Source organism: Myotis davidii, unplaced genomic scaffold (genome assembly GCF_000327345.1).
Source record: "Myotis davidii unplaced genomic scaffold, ASM32734v1 scaffold455, whole genome shotgun sequence".
Taxonomy (NCBI): Eukaryota; Metazoa; Chordata; class Mammalia; order Chiroptera; family Vespertilionidae; genus Myotis; species Myotis davidii.
The window spans coordinates 1342932-1360795 of NW_006287459.1; the positions used below are offsets into that span (position 1 = coordinate 1342932).

Consider the following 17864-nt stretch of genomic DNA (forward strand, 5'->3'; position numbering starts at 1 on the left):
TCCCACAGAGATGGGCTACTCTAACAGGGAAGTCTTAAAAAGCCTCCCTGGGGGGACCAGATTCTTGGAGTCCTCAAATATTCCTGGGTTTCCTCTGCCTTTTCCCTTCTTTGGCTTTCCCTCTTCAATTCACTTCATTCTCCACCTCACCCCACCGCCAAGCTTTCCTCCCTCCCCCTTCCCATCTCACACACACACACACTGGCGACCAGAAAACCGCCCTCACTCCAAACTCCCAGTTCTGGGACCACTGTGACTGTTAACGAAAGGTTCCAATCACAGGCAGCCTTAGCCAGATGCCTGCGAGTTGAGTTAAAAAAAAAAAAAAAAAAGGCAGGTTGAGGGCATAGAGGAAAAGATCATAGCAACCTCCAATCCCAAAACACATGCACGTAGGATTCCCAACAAGCAAGCAGCAGGATATCTCCGACTACTCCGAGGACGCAGAGCACCACAAACAGGAACTTTAAAGGGATTGAAATCTGTTGCCTGTTCCACTAGGAATATTGTTTGCAAGGCACAAGGTGTCTTTTGGTCGAGAGCACCCTCTGCGCATGCGCAGGTCCATTCGGGAATTACTGCCCTGCCGCCGACTAAGTTGCATTCCTTGAATCTTCGCCGAAAAGACAATTCTTTAATCAGAGTTAGTAATGTGGACAGTGCATAATCGAGAGAGTCTGGGGCTTCTCTCTATTTTTTTTTTCTTCCTGAGTGTTTTTCTTGTTACATGCTTGCTGGATCATGTTGCTTGTTATTTGGGGGTAGGTGTGCCTATCTATTTTTATGTCTGCTCGCAGTTTGTGCTCATTCTGAATACGGTCCCTACTTCTTCCCTTCAGCGCCAATGAGCCCAGCAACATGTCATACGTGAAAGAGACAGTGGACAGATTGCTCAAAGGATATGACATTCGCTTGCGGCCGGACTTTGGAGGTAAAGCTTCATCTTTTTTCAACCTGTAACCCACACCTAGTTCTCTTTTCCTGACAAAGATAAATGTCAGGGGGAAAAAAGCATGTAATTTTCGTAAGCGTGCACTATGCCCTACGCCTTGGAGACACACACACACACACACACACGCAGACACGCACGCACGCACACACATAGGATCCCCCCAGTAGCAGGTGGATGAAACCCCAGGCAGAGCCAACCTTACCCCGGCCCGACACACCCTCTGCATAGTCACTGCATCACGCGTGTGCCCACACCTGTTTTCCCAAGCTGCCCCCCCCCCCCCCCCCCCGCTAGGAGGGATGGGAGTCCAGGGAGCCCATTCAGAATGTAGGAAGTGCCAAGGAAGCCCCTGTCCCCTCCCCAGTCTGTCGCCACTCCGAGAATATGCCCATAATACGTCCCATCTCCCCGGCAGGGCCCCCCGTGGACGTCGGGATGCGGATCGATGTCGCCAGCATAGACATGGTTTCCGAAGTGAACATGGTGAGTGGTCTCCGGACGGGCTCGGCGGCCGGGCTTACGCAGATACGAAATGGACCGGTCCCCGCGTCCTCTGCGTTTCATTGGCGGTCATCTCGCCCCGGCCGCGGGAGTCCCACTCCGCGTGCGCTCCCCGCTCTGGCACACACACACTCCCTGTGGCCCCTGGTTTGTATTTGGATACACACACACGCACACGCACACACACACACTCGGGCTACTGCGGTGTTCCGGAGGAAGCGTGCGCGGCACTATTTGGGGGAAGACGGGTGACTGGCAGCCGCGGATCCCATCGGGTGGGGCGGAGTCTGAGCGGGACTCGAGCAGGGTTTCCTTTGGTGTTCCGATGCCGAGGGCACCATCTGCCGGCGGCAGGCGGCCTGCACTTGGGTGTTCGGACCCAGGTCCGCAGCCTCCTTTCCTCCAGGTCGGTTCCCCGCAGCCTGGAGCCGGACAGACCCAGTCCCGGCACCGAGTACACAAGCACACGGAGGAGGTTTCGGTGTCCCCTCCCTCCGTCCAGGCTCCAGCACACCCCGTGGCAGGAGCAACAGGCTGAGACAATAGTCCATGCTTGCTAATGCGAAAGTGCTCAAGCCAGCTTCTGGGCAGGCTCGTGTGGTTCCCATGTGGGGGGTTGATGAATTTGCCTTGTTGCATTTTGCAAATCTAAGATGAAACAGAATGACTCCGGTTATTGCTTTGTTTTGCCCTGGAAACTTAAGCCTGCTGCAAAAGCCTGCTGATTAAAAGGATGGTGGAAGGAAGGGGGCGAGAGTTAACAGCGCAGTCCTTTCATTTCCAAGGGTTAACATTCTATTGTGTGTGTTTTTTCTCCTCCCTTTCTGAAGCTATTGCAAAAATGGATTGAAATCATATCTGACAGTTTCTCTATTGGATGGTTCCAACCACTGAGGGGTAGCAGTTTTCTAGTTGTTAGAGTTTCTAACTGTTGCTTCCGGTAAGGCAGGGGGGAAAACCTGTTGCTTTTCTAGAACCAACCACCTAGGGAACAGCTAGATCTAGGTGAGCAACATGTCATTTTTTCCCGCTTGCGAAAAAAATATTGTGGCAGTAGGAATTTAGAGAGCCTGAATAATTTAAAGACTATAACCTTTAGGGATTTTATCCGTTTATAGTTGTAAAGGCTATTGAATTGTCTTCATTTCATTACTAGTGTGTCATTCTATTTTAACATGCTAAGGTTTAAGAATTTTTTAAAGATGTTGACAGGAAGGGAGAAATATGTTTATAATCTATTGAATATGATTATAATAAAAAGTATGACTATTACATTTCTGTATTTTATAGTTGTAACTTACCCAACTTTATTTTTTAAATTGGTTTTTTCAATTACAGTTGACATACTGTAATTATGTCAAATTAGTAACATTGTGATTAGGCATTTACATACCTTAGGAAGTGCTCACCCCAATAGTAATCTACCCAGATTTAAATAGCTTATTTAAAAGACTATTTCAAAATAAGTCATCTAATTATTGTATTAGAAAAAGGAAACCAATTTTTAAAAAGTAATGCACAATGAATATTTTCTGATGTGAAAATGATTTTTAATAGACTGACTTATTTAAAATATTTTGTTCACATACATGTCACTAAAACAAAGCAACCCCAAACACAATATTTACAAATGCTTGGTAGCATAATAACATGTGTACATATGCAAATCATGCTCAATCTATGCTATTGCAGCTAAACAAATTAGGAAAAAACAAGTAATATGTATCATGTAGATAAATAATAATATTTTTATCCTTTTATTTTGGTACCTTGAAAGTACCCACATAAGTAATTTATAAAATAGGAGAAGATTAGGAGAGCTCAAAGGTAATCAATGCCTTTGCCAGTAGTCAGTATTCTGTTTGGCACATTATACTTTTTAGAATTGTAAAAAATGTATAATTCTGTCGACTATATTTAAAAACACCTTTTCAGGTTTTTCTTTAATTTGAATTGGGAAGTTTCTATTAACCCAAACCACCACCACAACAAAAAAAGCTCTGTATTGAATTTCATATATAAGCTCAGAAAAATAATTTAATTGCGGTGCCACTGGAAATAGCTCCTAATGATGGAATAATACAATCTATTTACTCACTCCGCGATGTATATATGTACTTGCTTTAAAAAAATATTCACTGAGCAGATAAATCAATGAAAAATACCTTCTACTAAAATATGAATTACCTTTCCACAAAAGTGTTAGAGCTATGTGGGAAAATAAAAAGCACTAGCACTGAAAAATAATAAAACTTGACTTGCTTATTCTTCTTTGTTTCTCCGTTTAATGATAGCTACCAACAAGACCTGAGGTTTATTTAATATTTTCTCTGATAAAACATTGAAATGAGTAGATTGGAAATAACTCCTAGAAAGATGGAAAACAAAGAGGAATTTTAGGATTGAGGGTTCTGTATAAACACAGCCTGGATAGTTTATCCTGGTTAAGAGAATGGTCTATAATATGCTTTGGTTTTTAGATAATGTAAGTAGGGGGGAAAATGTCTATGGGAAATAACACCATTGCTTATTTTATTAATCATGTCTTAGTAGCCTGATGGACAGTAACTTTTGAAGTTATGTAATAGGAAATGTTCACCAAAATTAATTTAAAAAATAAGAATGGACAAATAATATAATAAAATAGCTTTAAGGAGAATTCAGACAAAAATTCATTACTAAAGCATTACTCATTTTTATATTCTTATTCATTATTGCTATTATCCACCCATCCATAGCTGGGAAAATGACATGATAATCATACATTACATTAATGGGTTTGAAACTAGGTTATGTTAATTTTGTTATTTTTAAAATTATAATATAATTCCATATTGGTTTATGGGATTGTTTGTTTTAAAGACTAGCATAATATCAAAAATATTTTCTGATTTATATACTTCAGGATAGAAAATATTTTTCCCAAATAAAACAGTAAAATAGACAGCTTTTACAGTCAATGATCTCTGCTATCCAGAATCATAGTTACTGAGCAGTGAATGCAAAGCCTCTGTAGAATAATACTAATGCAGAAAAAAATAGATACTTAAGAGCAAGGCTTTTCTTCTCAGGAAATAATATTATTGATTGAATTAAGAAGGATTTTCTTCTGACATCGTGTGATATATTGTGTATGTGCCAGTGACTATACACCACTGTGGTTTCCATTTATTGTTATATTAACCTCTCGACAATTTCTGTCAAGCCCTACACACACACACACACACACACACACACACACACACACTTTCTAGGATGATTAAAAATGAACAGGAGGCAGTTGGGACAAAAAAGAGACAGTAGCCTCCAGAAATTGCCTTAAAGTAACCACGAACATCTCCTAATATAAGCCCAGTGAAACAGATAACAATAAGCAAGTCTTCTCTTTGTAGTAGCTGTAGTAGACTTGGGAAACATGATATTAACTACATGCAAACAAGTGGGTGAACTCTTGTATTTCATATTTCAAGGACTTTTAAAGAGGTGGCTTCTTTTGTACAAGTAGGAGTTCCAACCACAGAGCTCCCTGATCTAAAGACCAAAAGAAAAAAAAAGAACTAAAATAAGTCAACGGTATAAATAATGCCTAAAAGAAAAGCAAATATAATTCACTAAACATCAGTGTTGCTAAAGTCCACTGTTGTTGCTGTTGTTATTTTAATATTTGATTCCAGGTTCTGTTACTCACTTCAGTTTATCTCTATTTACCATCATCTTGGTGACATGAAATAGTAACCACCTGTCAGAATCACTCCCCTCCCCACCTATTTCTTCAAATCAGTGTTTCTCTATCTTTTAAGTGTATCAGAATCACTCTGAACTTTAAAATATTAAAATGCAAATTCTAAATCAGAGGCCTGGGATGAGGTTGGACAGTGCATTTTTAACAACTCCCAGTGATGCCAATCACTGATATGTGGACACACTTTGAGCAGCAAAGCCTGCAGTACATTATTCTAAGATTTAGCATTATTAAGAAATGAACGTCTTTTTTTTTCTGTTAAGTTTCTCTAGGAATAGTATTATTCCAAGTTTCCAAATTAAGTCTCAAGTTAATTTCCAGGTAGTTTAAACAGGTAGCTGTGTTCAAGAGGAAAATTTAGTTTAGTAGTTGATGATAAGCAACAGAATAAAGGCAAGAGCCTGGATCACAGGGCTTGACTTACACTAATCAGCAGCCCTCCTCACTGTGTCAATACTTATGAGTCAGCCAACCTTAAATGATGGCTGTGAAAATATTGCCAAGCACTGTCATTCTGACACCGCCATCCTGCTGCTTCACAGAACACCAATGACTTCTCTTCTTCAGAATCGAGAACATTGCAAACTGTTTTTGCCCCTATTGAGGCGCTTGCAATAGCTTTGTAAAATAGCCTAAACATACTCTTGCTGCTGTCAGTAAATTCTCTGAGGTTATAATAGAATTCCTTTGCAAATAGAGGAAATAGGTCAGTACCATTTAAAGGGAGGAACAGATATCAGCAGTTAAATAAAGACATAAATAAAATTTTGTCTTATATGAGTAATCGATCAGGTCTCACTTTTAGGTGCTGGGTTACAATATTCTACCATCTGGAAAAGCTGACAGAGGAAAAACTTCACTTTGCCTCTCTGTTTGGAGAGAGCATAAAGATCTTTTTATGCCTCAAGCCACTTCTAAGCAATCCTATCCAGATTTTTAGGAGTTTGAGTTCACATTTGAAAGCCTTTGTTCTTAGGATCACAAGGCCACACTGGGTATTAAAATGTGTAATACAATAGTAACATTTATTGAACATATCCTATGTGTCAAGTATGGTTATTAAATAGTTTTTCTTTTTCTATTAGTAGCTCATTAAATCTTCTGTTTAAGGCTATACAGTAATTATGAGGTTGAGAGAGGGAGACTTTGGTTGAGAGAGGTTAAAGAGTTGTTCAGAAGATATATAGCTGGCAAATAGCAGAGCCAGAATTTGAAACCAGGCAGCATTACTCCAGGAGTGGTTCCTATCTGCTAGGTAACTCAAAAATTATCCCTGGAATTTAGCTTTGGAACCTTGAGTGAGTCATTTGACTTCTCTGGGCCTCAGGTGTCTCCTCTGTAAAATGAAGGTAAATGACATGATGGTTAAACCTATTTATAATTCAGATATTCAATGATATAAACTTAGACCATTAAAGAGTTCAGATGATCAAAATCAAGATTCTTCCTCTCCATCTTATTCTCTAGTTGGAGTCCATCTGTAAATTTTATTTTCCCATTATATGTGTCAACCAACAAGTATTTATTGAATTCCCACTGAGTACAAACGATGATAGTCTCCTGGGAACATAGCAGCAATTACTGCAGGCAATTCAGGCTTCTTGAATCACCATTTTAGTTGGTCATGGCATTATCTTCCTTTTTTCTCCTAGTTAAACAGATCCCCAAAGACAGAAATGAGAAATGTTAGCTCAATAGTCTTCAAAATGAGACTTGACTGATGCTTGGTTTATATTGTATTGAATATTGGGACCAGGACCAAATTAGAAATATTTCTGTCTGATTCTGTCCATTGTATTCAAACTGGGAACATTGTTCCACTACTGCCAAACTAATACTTTTTTCAACACTTAATGTGAAACAGAAGGAAACTGTTATTTTCTAGGACTGGAATATCCTAAAGGATTTACCTATTGCACATAAAATCTTTCCATCAGGTGGTCTGGTAGCAAGGGTGTTTATCTCAACTGAATATCACTTATGTCTGATGCTTTCTGTTTTGGCATGCCTCCCAAAGTCTTAATAGCACCCTCAAAACACACATAAGTGAAAACTTGCATTGCCTAGCCAGCATGGTTTAGTGGTTGAGTATTGATCTATGAACCAGGAGGTCATGGTTAAATTCCCTGTCAGGGCACATGCCCAGGTTGCAGGCTCGATCCCCAGTTGGGGGTGTGCAGGAGGCAGCTGATCAATGATTCTCTCTCATCGATGTTTATATCTCTTTCTCCTCCCCCTTCCTTTCTGAAATAAAAAAAAATCTATATATATAAAAGCCTAAGCAACTGTTCAACCATTTGACCGGTTGCAATGACATGCATTGACCACCAGGGGGCAGACACTCAATGCAGGTGCTGTCCCCTGGCGGTCATTGCACTCCCACAGTGGGAGCGCCGCTTATCTGACTGATGGGCCCAGGCGCCAGGTTCAGGGCTGGTGAGTACAGATGCGGTGTCATGAACCTCTCCCACAGACACTCCCTCTGCATACCACTCCCCCATCTGGACTGATACCAGAATTGGGACCAGCATTGGGACTGACTGGGTGAGAGCCTACAGCTGCTTCTCATGGGCATGCGGATATCTCCCTAGGACGGATGTGGAGACCGCAGCAGAGCAGCAGAGAGCCTACCTAGTGGTTGTGGCAGGCGCAGCAGGTCCAGGATGAGTGGGAGCAGTGTGGCACCTGGCCCCGGGCTCAGGCTCCTCCTGGCTGCCTGCCACTTTACAAATTACTATATCCCTCCGGGGATGTTGGACTGCCGGTTTCGGCCCAATACCTGCAGGCCACACCGAGGGGCCTCTAGTCTACACTAATAAAAGAGAAAGATGCAAATTAACCATCACTCTGGCCCTCTTCCACTCCACTACACCCACAAGCCATGCTCACCAGTCAATCAGGAGAGAATATGCAGATTAACCCAACTAAGATGGCAGAGGTCATGGAGCTGGAGCAAGCAGGAGGCTTGGGTTGCCCCCAGCGATGGAGGAAGCCAAGCTTCCCACCTGCCCTGGCTGGCCCTGGGCTCCGCTCAAGGCTACAAAGTTTCAATTATAGAAGATAAATAAATCCCAGATACCTGCTTCCAGCCAGCCCTGCCCTTCATTCAAAGAGGCGCTGAAAAAAAAAGAAAAGAAAAAAAGGAGTGGCTGGGAGCTTGGGCCGCCGGGGTGTGTGGCCCTCACACAGGCTGGCCACACCCCCATGGGGTGAGGGTCCCCACTGGGGGCCTTAGCCAGCCTGAAAACCACCCTCAGCCCCTCACCCAAACTGGCCAGGCACCCCAGCAGGACCCCCCACCCTGAAGGGGCTGTGGCCAGCCTGCAAATAGCCATCAGCCCCTCACCCAGGCTGGCCAGGCACCCAAGCAGGACCCCCACCCTGATCTGGGACATCCTTCAGGGCAAACCAGCCGGCCCCCACCCGTGCACCAGGCCTCTATCCTATATAATAAAAGGGTAATATGCAAATGGACCCTGACAGCAAAACAACTGGGAATGACTGGTCACTATGACACACCCTGACCACCAGGGGGCAGACGCTCAATGCAGGAGCTGCCCTCTGGTGGTCAGTGTGCTCCCAGAGGGGGAGCTCTGCTCAGCCACAAGTCAGGCTGATGGCTGCCAGTACAGCAGTGGTGGTGGGAGCCTCTCCTGCCTCCTCAGCAGTGCTAAGGATGTCCGACTGCAGCTTAGGTCTGCTCCCCACTGGCAAGTGGACATCCCCCAAGGGGTCCCGGGCTGCCAGAGGGATGTCTGACTGCCAGCTTGGGCCCGCTCCCTTGGGGAGCGGGCCTAAGCCAGCAGGTGGACATCCCCCCAGGGGTCCCAGACTGCGAGAGGGCACAGGCTGGGCTGAGGGACCCCCCAAGTGCACACATTTTTGTGCACCAGGCCTCTAATATATATATAAAAAATAAAGAAAACTTGCATCCTCAAGGATGGTAAACCATTTCAAAAGAAAAATGGTATTAAATTTTTCCAAATGATTTATTTTAATAAATCAAACGGCATTATTACCCTTGAGGATAATAGGAAGATGGATGAATATATGCTTATAATTGATTACATGTTAGTACAGAACTTCTCCATAAAGTTTTTCAAAGCACTGAATCCTATTTTTCATAAAACCACCATCCACCGAGTTTCTGTATTTTAGAATACTCCTGTTTTCAGCAGATTGTGCATTTCATGAAATCTCTTAACTGCTATCTACTGAAAGAAGTCAATAGTCAGTAGTAAATAACAATCTATTACATGGCACTTAGAAGAAATGCTCAAGAAAGGGTTTATAATTAATTCTATCAGAGATGATAACTTAGAAAGAAGGCTGGCCACAAAAAGGATGTGTGGGTTTCTTTCATGAGCCTAGTTACCTCATTTTCATAGTATTTTTTCTGCCAGTAATTATTTCTGCTACCCCTTCATTAAGTGCCTAGGGTATTCCCACCCTTGCAGCTCCAATAAAACCCATCATTATATTGTATATTTAAGATTAAAGACCATTTTCCCAAGAGCATTCCTTCAACTACTCTTGTGAATAAAGCAGATGAGATGTCCTGTGGCATTTACACTCTTTTAAAATATATATGTATTTAAATCTTCTATTCCAGAGTGAAGATTTTCCCCCTTTGAAGGATTTTGAAACATCCATAGTTAACATGGTCTTGGGTGTTTGGGCCCAACATATGCTTATAGACAACTACAGGCCCAGTGCACAAATTTGTGCATGGGTGGGGTCCCTTGGCCTGGCTGGTGATCAGGGCCAATAGGGGCCAATGGGGGCCAGCTGGCCGGGGAGGGACCACACGAGGTTGGCCAGCTGGCGCCAGTCAGGCTGATTGGGGCTGTCTGGCCAACCTAAACAATTAGTCTTTTTTCATGGCCTAAACTGAGCTCCAAGGATAGAAATAGGACCAAGACATGCCCCCTACTTTCAAGTATTTTACAGAGTACAAAACTATGTATACATGAAGTTATTTTAGGACAATGTGGTAGATGCTGTGATAGAGACAGACAAGTCCAGGATCCTGTGGGTGCACGGAAGGGTGGTTTCTCAGGCATGGGGAAAGGCTAATGCTTGACATGAATCTTAAAGAGGTTGGTTAGTCCATACCATGTATAAGCTGCTAATGAACAGAAAAACCTTCCAGACCAAAGGAAGGGCATAGGCATTAGCAGGTGTGCCTGAAAACAGCATGGAGTGTTCTGGGAACTACAGGTTATTCACCATGGTGAGAACTTAAAGGGCATTGGGAAGATTGTCAAGAGATAAGACAGAATTCTAAAAGTAGAGTAAAACAATGTTAGTGAATGTTCTCACTTATATAAAAAGAAGCCTCTCTAGAAACATATATATTTATATATTTGTATAGGCACTGGCAGTATCTGGAAGAATACACAAGAAATGAGTAACAGGGTTTCTCTTAGAAGTGGACCCAGGACTAGGAGAATGACTTGGAGGGATACTTATAGTTCTTTATATATCCTTTTGAATTTTTTGCTTAAAAAATATTATGCTGACCCCCTCCATCCTGCACCCACCCCTCCCAGGCCTTCACCATACTATAGTCTGTCCACGGACCCCCCATATATGTTAATCACTTCCCACTCACCCACCCATCCTCACCTGCCTTCTGAGATTCATCCATCTGTTCTATCCTTCTCTGTTTCTGAATAAGGTACTTCTGGGAACATTGAGGTAGAATAGTAAAAATTGGAACTATCCTGGAAAAGCCTAGTTTCTTGGTGACTCTTATAGTTCTGTTCACAAATAAGGCAAATTGTCCAGAGAGAAATCCCGGGGCCCATAGATGTGGTGGCTGAAATGGGCTGGTTAGAGATATGGAGAAAGGGTGCTGGCCAGACAGTAACTACAGTGCAGTCAACTTTAATCTCTAGCAACATTGTTCTTTATCTAGGAAGACCTGGGCCCTGACAGGATTGAGACCAAACTTTTCAAATTCCCCCAGAGAAGTGATCTTTATATTCTGTTTCAGTTGCCTTTATAAAACCATAGAGATGGGGAAAATAGATGTGTGGGGATCCCACTTCCATAGCACCTGCTCTCTTCTCCATGGTGTCCCTAAAATGATTCCAAGCAGCGAAATCAGTGTGAGTTCTCATATAAATCGTATTTGGGATGTGATGAAACTGGGTATAACAGACAGCACAAGTGCCACCAATAGTGTGCCCGGAGAAATGAAGCCTAGCTTCTAGGAAGTTAAAAAAGGGCCTCCCAGGAGCTTTGCAGAAGAACTGAAACAATTGAAAAGCCTGGTGGAGGTGATTTTAAATAAGAATTCACCCTCCCCCCACAAATGGACTCCTAGAAAGAGGATATCTATTTAAACAAAGGCATGTTCAGAGATTGTTTTATTTAGTTTAGAGGAAGAGGCAGAGAAGCAGCTCAGGGAATATATTCAAATAAAGAAGGTTCATAGGTAGCCATTAGCAATCAGCTATTCCAGCCCTAACTCAACTGAAAAGGAGTGCAGGTTTCAGGCCCCTTGAATATAACTGAAAAGTCAGAGGCTAGATGCCTGGCTCCTGTTGCTAAAAGGATCCATCAGGCAAGTTGCTAGGAGTATATCCTGCTTGAATGAGAGGGTTTGTTTGGGGGAGTAGATTTGTTGAACGCTATGGGGGGAATGAAAGGGGAGGAATAGATTTGTTGAACACTAGGGCCTATGCCTACTCTAACCCTCTGTGACTCATGGGGAGGTTTTTCTTCTTCTGATCTATTATTTTCAGGGTGATGATATATAATTCTCTGATCAAGAGAAACAGTTTTGTGGTTTTCAGAGAGACAGTTCAGTGACATTTATCTGAAATCCTTCCTGTGCCTAGAATGTTTTTTCATGTCAGAGGCCATCATTTCTCCCTCCTAGCAATCTTCTCCCACCCAAATGCACCTAGAGCTGCTTCAAAACCCACCGGAAGTCATCTTGCTTCTGCAGAGCCTTTTCTGTAGCCACACTAGAGAGAATTCTGCTGGAGAACAGGTATTGGGCAGATAAAAAATCAAGACCCTGAAAAGACAAAAGACCCAATATAAGCAATGATCATCCTTCAGCATGCAGAAGGTTTTTACTTATTAACCTCGTCCTTTTCTCTCACACTATATAAGCTCCAGGAAGTTTCGGATTGTATTTTTTATGCTTTTTATGTAACTCCTTGCATATTGCAGGGACTTAATAACAAATAACATTTGTTATGATTATAAAAGAATTTTTCTAGTCATAAAAAAGAGTAATAATGGCATTTAAAATTTTAATTCTGGAATTAATAGTTTCTCTGTCAGCTCTACATTATACCTTCATCTGTAATTTTCTTTTATGTTGATCATGAATCATGAGCTGTTTCCATAGAAACAACTTCATCACATGGCACAGCTAGTTTCACAGACACAAAGTTACTTCATAAAAATATCAATGCTTGCCTGTGTGTGTGTGTGCACACTTGTGCGAGCTTCTTGACTTACAGTGGGGGTATGTTCTGACAAACCCATCCTCAACTGAAAATAGCATTAGGTAAAAAATGCATTTAATGCACCTAACCTACCGAACATCATAGCTCAGCCTAGCCTATCTTACATGTGCTCAGAACACTTATATTAGCCTGCACTTGGGAAATTATGTTGAGTTTCATCTCAAGACTCATTGCCTTCCTCTTCTCAGCAGAAGCAGGAAACACAGATGGGTGTTTCATAGACATGATGGGATGCGAAAACACAATACACAGTATCCAGAAAATGCTGGCAACATGATACACTATAGAGTATGGATTGTTTGTCCTATGATTCACTGCCGCTGCCCAGCACCAGGAAAGAGTATCATAATTATGTCACTAGCCTGGTGAAAAATCAAAATTCAAAATTTGAAGCACTGACTGCATATTTCTACTGGCTAGGCATCAATTTTGCAACATTTTAAAGTTGGAAAATTGTAAGTGAAGGCATGGCAGGTTGGAGTCCTCTGTACTTATGCATGTATATACTTACATGCATACAACTTTATTTTAAAATATGTTTTTATTGAGATCAAAGAGGAAGGAAGAGGGAGAGAGAGATTGAAACATCAATGATGAGAATCACTGATCTGATCAGCTGCATCTTGCATGCCCCCTACTGGGGATCAAGCCTGCAACCCCTTCCTGTGCCCTGACCAGGAATCGAATCATGACCACCAGGTTCATAGGTTGATGTTCAACCACTGAGCCACACCGGCCAGGCCACACACACACGACTTTTATCAGCTTTAGAAATAATGACTGCTTTTCACTTTCAAAATGTTATTTCCATACGGGCACCTGGACTATCACTATTTCTGGACACATTTAAGAGATTATTAAAGAATAAATTGATTGATGACTATAAAATGAATGGCATTTAAAAATAAGGAAAATCAAACAAAAAATATAGTATGGAAAAGGGGTTCTTTAGCCAATCTGGAGAAGTTTTGGATCAGATAAGTTAAATTTTAAAAGATAGCCAAGAAACTTAAAATTTTAAAATACTGTGTAAGGTAAAAAATATGTCTAATCCAGAATTATATATTTAATATATATATGTATATGTGCCTATATATGTATATGTATATGAATCTATCTATATCTCGTCATTTTTGCTTCCAATTGTGTCCTTGCAATTACATGGTATGTTTGCTTTGAAATGTCAACTTTTGTCTGAAACTCTCACATCCACACAGTAATTTGTTATAACTAGTGTGTTAAATCAACTACCACATTACATAATGATAAAATATTCTTTCCACTGACATCACAACCCCTCTGCCCTGTCCCCTACTCCATCCCCAAAACACACACAAGTCAGTACATCTCAAATAAACAACTGAGGAAATAAAAACTCCAGTTCAAACTGACTCCTGAGTTGAGGCAGATGAGAGGAGAGAAAAAGATTCACTATAAAGGTTAATAGTGTTGGTCAATTGAACACTTTGGCTTAGTGTGTTGAGATCTGGTTTTTAGAAGTTTTGAAGTTGGGGATAAGAGAAAGACAGGATGAAAAATTTGGAGAGTAGGATGTATTCACAAAACTGAAACATCATATTCAGTCCTTGTTGAGTTGTTGGTGCATATCTCCTAAGTCAGTGCAGACGCTACTTCGGGAGATACCCACAAGCTGTGTCGTCATGAAGTTTGAAGGGGATTTCATAACCTGGTTCTCTGAATTTGTGGAAGAGAATGACTTTCAGGATCAACAGATGGTATCTGCCTTACTGTGTTCAAAATCAGTGTCGTACAATGTAAGCATATCTTGATGAATTGGTTTTGCATTGGCACCTATGCAGCTATTCCACATTTAAATTTTCACTTGTGTGATTCGGCAAAATGGACAGAGATATATGAATCCAAAGTCAAACAAACCAAACGCCATTATTCCTTTTCAATACTATTCAGTTGTACTGAGTGGAGGTTTGTTTTTGAGTCAAAATATGGGCCTCTGTTGGTAATGTATGTAGGGGGCATCTACTGAAGGTGATTTCAGGTTAATTGGGAAGTGACCCGCTTGAAATGCCTCCGTCAGATCTCAATATCTTCAGCTTTGACTATACTGAAATACAAATAACCCTGAGAGAGTCAACAATGATTGTAGTTTTCATTTCCTGTATTTAAACCAGAGTGTGAATGAATGGTTGAATGAGCAAACAGGTTTGTTTAAGGGACAGAGATGAGAAAAGGACATGAGGAGAGAGGGAAAACGAGTTATTTTATACTTTTGCCCAGAATCAGCAGTTTCCTGACTTTGGAACCTGAGATGAAACTGCTAGAAAAAAATGGCTCAGGTGTGCTGAGACAGCATTGTTCACGCTGATCCCTGATTCGAAAGGCATTTGGCTGGATTTGACAGTGATGCCCAATATTTTGTAGCCTAAGATGTGAAATGAACAAATTCACCTCTATTCTCTCTAGGTGTAGCATCCATGCTGACTGGGCAAGATAACGATAATGTCTTGTAGATTAAAAAACCTGATGAATCTCATAGTTAAAATCAGTGTCTAGCAGGCAGCACACAGGCAATTTTTTAAGTCCAGACACTCCCTATCTGGCAAATATAATTTTGTTGTTTTCCCTTAAGTATGTTCCCCTTGAATGTGCTTCTGTCAGGTTCTATTTCAATAATTTTAAATCACTTTGAAATGTCGGAATGATGTTGTATCCTAATTTATACTCTGAAGTATAAATCTAATGAGATGCTTAAGTCCTTTTGTTTTTAGTTCCATGTAAAGTAGAAATAATAATTTCTGTTCCACGTATTCCAGGGAGCTGTGAGAATCAAAAGAGAGAAGTCATGTACAAATATGTTCTGTACATGAGATGTATAATCTTTAAATTGCTATATAAATTTTAAGTGTTGGTATTTTTATTATTTTTCTATTATATTTCAGATTTTGAATGAATTTATCTCATTTTTCTTTATTGATTAAGGCATTACATATGTCTCTTTTTCCCTCCATTGCCCCCCGCACACATGCTCTCACCGCTCTAGTGTCTGTGTCCATTGGTTATGCTTATGCATGCAAGTCCTTTGGTTGATCTCTAACCCCTTCCCCACTCTCCCCTGCCTTCCCTCTGAGGTTTGATGGTCTGTTTGATGCTTCTCTGTCTCTGGATCTATTTTTGTCCTTCAGTTTATGTTGTTAGTTATATTCCACAAATGAGTGAGATCATGCAATATTTATCTTTCTCTGACTGGCTTATTTCACTTAGCATAATGCTCTCCAGGTCCATCCATACTGTTGCAAATGGGAGGAGTTCCTTTTTTTTTTTTTTTTTTACAACAACATAGTATTCCATTGTGAAAATGTTCTCAGTTTTTAATCCACTCATCTGCTGATGAGTGGATTAGGCTGATTCCAAACCTTAGCTATGGTGAATTGTGCTGCTATGAACATAGGGGTGCATATATCCTTTCCGATTGCTTTTTCTGATTTCTTGGGATATATCCCTAAATGTGGGATTATTGGGTCAAATGGGAGTTCCAATTTTAGTTTTTTGAGGGAACTCCACAGTGGCTGCACCAGCCTGCATTTTCACCAGCAGTTCATGAGTGTTCCTCTTTCTCCACATCCTCACTAGCACTTGTCGTTTGTTGATTTGTTGATGTAGCCATTCTGACAGGTGTGAGATGGTACCTCATTGTCGTTTTGACTTGCATCTCTTGGATGATTAGTGACTTTGAGCATGTTTTAATATGTCTCTTGGCCTTCTATATGTCCTCTTTTGAAAAGTGTCTATTTAGGTCCTTTGTCCATTTTTTTTATTGGGTTGTTTATCTTCCTTTTTTTTTTAAGTTGTATGAGCTCCCTGTAAATTTTGGAGATTAAAACCTTATCAGAGATCACATTCACAAATATGTTCTTCCATGCAGTAGGCTCTCCTGTTGTTTCATTGATTTTTTTTTCTGTGCAGAAGCCTTCTCTACCTTGATGTAGTCATATTTGTTTATTTTTTCATTAGTTTCCAATTGCCCTAGGAGCTATATCAGTAAAGATATTGCTACAACATATGTCTGGTATTTTGCTGCCTGTGGATCCTCTAAGATTTTTATAATTTCCCATCTTACATTTAAGCCCTTTATCCATTTTGAGTTTTATTTTTGTGTATGGTGTGTGGTGTAAGTTGGTGGTCTAGTTTCATTTTTTTGCACATATCTGTCCAATTTTTCCAACACCATTTATTGAAGAGACTGTCTTGACTCTAGTGTATGCTTTTGCCTTCTTTGTCAAATATTAATTGAGCATAGAGGCTTGGGTCGATTTCTGGGTTCTCTGTTCTGTTCCATTGGTGTATATGTCTGTTCTTGTGCTAGTACCAGGCAGTTTTGAGAACCGTGGTGTTTTAGTATAGCTTGACATCTGGTATTGAGATTCTTCCTACTTTGTACTTCTTTCTCAGGATTTGGGAATAGCTGCGGCTACTTGGGGTCTTTTTTTATTCCATACTAAAGGCCTGGTGCACAAAATTCATGTATGGGTGGTGTCCCTAGGCCTGGCCAGTGATCTGGGCTGATTGAGGCCATGCCAATCGGGCCGGTCGGAGAGGAGGCGATGGTCGCTGGGCCGGGTGTGGAAGGAATGGATGCTGGATGCCACCACTGCCATTGTCGGCACCCTTCCACTGCGTGGTTCTCTGCCTCCCCCACTCCTTCTTCCCTCGCCACCAGGCCACCACAACAGTGGGCAGGCAGCAGGCCGATTGGGGCTGCTGGCCTGAGAGAGGGACAGGGCATGGGAGGTTGGCTGTGGGAGTGCACTGACCACCAGGGGGCAGCTCCTGTGTTGAGCACCTGGCCCCTAGTGGTCAGTGCATATTATAGCAACTGGTAGTTCCAGTCGTTCTGGTTGCTTAGGCATATATATATATATATATATAGAGAGAGGCCCAGTTCACGAATTCTTGCATGGGTGGTGTCCCTCGGGGTGGCCTGCAGGGATTGGGCCCCAGCTCACAGCCCCAGGCTTGCAGCCTCACAGACCCACCTGGCACCCCGCTGTGACCTGGCACCAACACCTCACCTGCTCCACCATCCCACCTGTGGGGCGATAGGTTGGGCCTGGGCCCCCGGCCCAGCTCCCTCAGTGCCTGGGAGCTGGGCAGTGGCCCCACCCCCTGCTGCCGCCACTGGTTGCCGTCTGCAGGGTGATCT

The 17864-nt window shown here is 41.8% G+C and overlaps 1 protein-coding gene and 1 long non-coding RNA gene across 2 annotated transcripts in view; one reads left to right on the forward strand and one right to left on the reverse strand.

The window, feature by feature from the left end:
* Positions 1-614: 614 nt before the first annotated feature.
* On the reverse strand, positions 615-5355 carry LOC107182388. Its single transcript, XR_001513110.1, has 3 exons — positions 5345-5355; positions 3619-3621; positions 615-690 (listed from the first exon to the last, which is right to left on the reverse strand). It is a non-coding gene; the product is annotated as an uncharacterized LOC107182388 (long non-coding RNA).
* The window catches only part of GABRB1 (gamma-aminobutyric acid type A receptor beta1 subunit), a 365263-nt gene continuing 348049 nt past the window's right edge, over positions 651-17864 (forward strand). Inside the window, exons 1-3 of the mRNA XM_006759247.2 lie at positions 651-732; positions 833-931; positions 1368-1435. Coding sequence (XP_006759310.1) covers positions 651-732; positions 833-931; positions 1368-1435 — 249 coding nt within the window. The remainder of the gene's footprint in view (positions 733-832; positions 932-1367; positions 1436-17864) is intronic.